At 37.8% G+C, this 4,423-nt stretch overlaps 1 protein-coding gene across 1 annotated transcript in view; it reads left to right on the plus strand.

The window, feature by feature from the left end:
* Positions 1-4,423, plus strand: part of LOC106872619 (regulator of telomere elongation helicase 1) — a 76,576-nt gene that overhangs the window by 62,456 nt on the left and 9,697 nt on the right. Inside the window, exon 19 of the mRNA XM_052973020.1 lies at positions 1,604-1,732. Within this exon, the coding sequence (XP_052828980.1) occupies positions 1,604-1,732 (129 nt within the window). The remainder of the gene's footprint in view (positions 1-1,603; positions 1,733-4,423) is intronic.

Raw genomic sequence — 4,423 nt, forward strand, 5'->3', positions numbered from 1 at the left:
ATATATATATATATATATATATATATATATAGAGAGAGAGAGAGAGACAACAAAAGAATGAAAGAGATCTCGATATTATGTAAATAGAGGAATTTATCTGTAATATAATATGTGACAATTATTCGGTTGCCATGATAAAATTCCAAGTTTCGAATGTTGAGGCAGAAACCTACGCCGCCATCTCTTCAGTTATCAGGCCATCGAAAAAAATGCTATGAAAATGACCAATGAAAGTTACCTCCTGTACTCCACTATTTTTCCGTAAGGGCTAATACAGCTTATTTTTGGAAAGTCGCCAGAAATCGGTTGAGGGCTCTGCCCCGCAGAAGAATTCAATATGGACACCTACTACATCGATTATTCTATGGAAAACATACCTATACCATCAAGGGAACTATACTCTAAGAAACTTTTGGAGAAAAGTACAGTTTTAAAAGGGTCATTTTCATAGCATTCTTTACGATGGCCCGATAACTGAAGAGATGGTGGCGTGGGTTTCCGCCCCGACATCCGAAACACGGAGTTTTATCATGGCTACCAAATAATTGTCACATATTGTATTTACAGATATATATATATCTCTGTGTGTGTCTTTCTGTTTGTATTTGTTTCTCACCACTGCTTGACAACCCGTGTATATGTCCCTGTAACTTAGCAGTTTGGCAAAAGGACACTTGTCCAAGGTGCCGTGCTGTGGGACTGTACCCAGACTATGTGGTTTGAAGCAAGCTTCTTTCCATACATCCACGCCTATACCTATATATATATATGTAGATATATGTATGTATGTTTCTCTGTTTGTATTTGTCCCCGACCACCACTTTTCAACTAGTATTAGCTTGTTCGCGTCCCTATAACTTAGCAGTTCAGCAAAAAGAGACTGATGGAATATTTTGGCTTTAAAAGAAGAATAAGTAATAGTGTAGATTTTTTTAATCGTTTTTTTTTATATTATGGATTAAAGCCCCAGCATGGCCGCAGTTCAATGATTGAAACCAGTAAAAGACATACACAGGCATGGCTGTGTGGTAAGAATCTAGCTTACCAACCACATGGTCCCGGTTTCAGTCCCACTGCGTGGCTCTTTTGTACAAGTACTTCCTACTATAGCCTTGAATGACCAAAACTTTGTGAGTGGATTTGGTAGACAGAAACTGAAAGAAGCCTGTCATTATATATATATATATATATATATATATATATATATGTATGTGTCTGTGTTTGTCCTCCTGCCATTGCTTGACGACTGATGCTGAGGTATGTCCCTGTAACTTAACAGTTCGGCAAAAGAGACTGATAGATTAAGTACTAGCTTTACTAAGAATAAATTTCTATGATTATAACCCTTTAAGGTGGTGCTCCAGCATGGACGCAGTCAAATGACTGAAACAAGTAAAAGAATAAACGAATATATCCATTGGGCTTCCACACAGTTTCCATATTCGAAATTCACTCCCAGCATTATTTCTCTATGGTAGAAAATGCCTTCACAAGGTGCCATGCAGTGGGACTGAACCTGAAACCACATGGTTTGGGAAATGAGCTTCTTAACCTACATGCCTGCGCCTGTGTATCTCTGTGTAATCCTTTTGTTCTTTTGCAGTGTTCTACAAATTTATCCGTCCCAAACATCAAAGACAGTTCAACCAATTCTGTGTTGACATCACTGGAATGGGTTGTGACTTCAAGCCAGAGCATACCATTGGAAGAATCTTGATCTGCGATGCCAACCGTAAGTAGATTTGTCACAGAATTTTGATGTTTTTGCCATTAGGCCTTTTTTTCTTTTTCTTTTATCTTGTAGGTACAGGCATGACTGTTTGGTTAAGAAGTTTACTTCCCAAGAACATAGTTTTGGGTTCAGTCCCACTGCATGGCACCTTGGACAAGTGTCTTCTACTATAGCCCCAGTTGCTGAGTCTCACTACTCACAAGACTCTCCTCATGAATATTTTTCCTTATAACATTTTTGCAATTTAACAAATGGCTTCCTTAAAGTTTACATAATATATTCATCTAAGTTTTTAAAAATATATTTATCTAAGTTTTTAAAAATATATTTACAAACTAAAAAAGAATAAAAAGATAGATTAAAAAGCCAGCCAAAGCCTTCTAAGAGAATTTGGTAAACGGAAACTAACCACCGTGTGTGTGTGTGTGTGCTTATGGTTATCTCCCCTTGACATCGTGTAATGTTGGAAATGGATGAATCAGGTTCAGTAAAAAGTAAGCAACGTTTTGAACAATGAAGAATTTGTTCCAGATTTTTGCAGAGTTCTGAATTGTCTTCAAAATTTTTTTTGCATTTGTCTGATAATACAGACATAGACTTGCCCAAATGTATCAATAAATTAACATTGATATTTTTTTCACCATTGTTATTAATCATCTGAAATGGAACTGTCAAAGAGCAGTATTCGAGCAATTTTGCTATTCAACATCAAGAAAGGATGTAAAGCAGTTGAAGCTGCTTGCAATATCAATGAAACGTTTGGTAAGGAAATGACCAGTGAGTGGTCAGCTTGAAAATGGTTTAAATGATGTTGCAGTAGAGACGTGAGCATAGTGGACCCCCCATCTGTCATCGAAAGATCCACGTAAAACCACTCTAGAACTGGCAAAGAACTTCAAATTAGCCAGAAAACTGCCTGCAACCATTAGTTTGTGATCAGAAAATCAAAAAAAGCTCAACAAATGGGTACTACATGATTTGAATGACAATCAGAAAATGCACAGATATGAAATTTGCTTGTCACTTCTTCTCTGTAACCAGACCAATCCATTTCTCGACCGTATTGTAACTTGTAATGAAAAGTGGATTCTGTACAATAATAAAAAAACGTTCTTCACAGTGGTTGGACCAAAATGAAGCACGAAAAACCTTCCCTAAACCCAAGCTCTTCACAAAGAAGGTTATAGTGACTGTTTGGTGGTGTACTGCTGGACTCATCCACTACAACTTGTAGTGGACTCATCCACTACAATGGAAAAACTACTACAGAAACATATTGCCATGAAATTGCCAAAATGAACGGAAAACTGCTACTCCTCCGTCCGAGACTGGTCAACAGAAGAGGGCCAATCATTCTTCATGACAATGCTGGACCACACGTTTTGCTAATGATGATCCAAAAGTTGAGGAAACTTGGCTACAAAGTTCTCCCCCACCCAGCTTATTCCCCAGTCCTTTCTCCTACCAACTACCACTTTTGCAAGCACTTTGATGGTTTCCTGCGAGAGAAGGAGATCAAAAATCAAACCGATGCTGAAAGTGCGTTCAAAGGGTTCATCAGCTCCAGAACTCCAGGTTTTTATGTTACCCAAATAAATAAACTTGTAACTCGTTGGCAAAAATGTGTTGATTGTAATGGTACTTTGATGAATAAAATTTCCTCATTGTTGAAATATATTGTGATGAATTTCATGTTTCAAAACGTTGCTTACTCTTTACTCAGCCTGATAATTCATTTTCAATATTCTGCGATAATAAGGCGGCAAGAACCTTAAAACACTAGGGAAAATACTTAGCAGTATTTCATCTGTCTTTATGTTTTGAGTTCTAATTCCACCAAGATCAACTTTGCCTTTCATGTTTTCATAGTCAATAAAATAAGTACCAGTTGAGCACTGTGAGTCGAGGTAATTGATTTACCCACTCCCTCGAAATTACAGGCCTCGTGCCAAAATTTGAAACCAATATCCTGCAATAATATGTTTGACCATGGGGAAATATTATCTTGCTTAGAAACAGGTGAGGATTGGTGACAGGAAGGGTATCCAGCCATAGAAAATCTGCTTCAATAAACTGTCCGACCTATGCAAACATAGAAAAGTGAACATTAAAATTATGATAGTAATTTATTTCTTTGTTTAACACCTGTCAAAGCATCATCATCGTTTAATGTCCGCTTTCCATGCTGACATGGGCTGGACAGTTTGACATAGAGCTGGCTAGCAGAAAGCTGTCTGGACTCCAATTGTATGTTGTGGCATGGTTTCTATAGCTGGATGCCCTTCCTAATGCCTACCTAAGTACACAGCATGTAGATTTATGTCTACATGAAAGGAGACAACAAAAGGATATAGAGTACCTGACACTCAGGTAATGTTGGCAAGTTAAGCATGGACTGGGCTATTTATTGTCAGCAGAAATCAACCTCAGGTGCCAAATACAAGTACTACCTTGGACTGGATTTCAATTTTTTTCAGCCGACATCTTCATAGAATTCTTAGCACAGGCACAGGTGTGGATGTGTGGTAAGAAGCTTGCTTCCCAACCACATGGTTCTGCATTCATTCCCACTGCATGGCACCTTGGGAAAGTGTCTTCTACTAAAGCCTTAGGATGACCAAAGTCTTGTGAATGGATTTAGTAGATGGAAACTGAAAGAGGCCCATTGTGTATATATATATATATATATAT

Source organism: Octopus bimaculoides, chromosome 14 (genome assembly GCF_001194135.2).
Source record: "Octopus bimaculoides isolate UCB-OBI-ISO-001 chromosome 14, ASM119413v2, whole genome shotgun sequence".
Taxonomy (NCBI): Eukaryota; Metazoa; Mollusca; class Cephalopoda; order Octopoda; family Octopodidae; genus Octopus; species Octopus bimaculoides.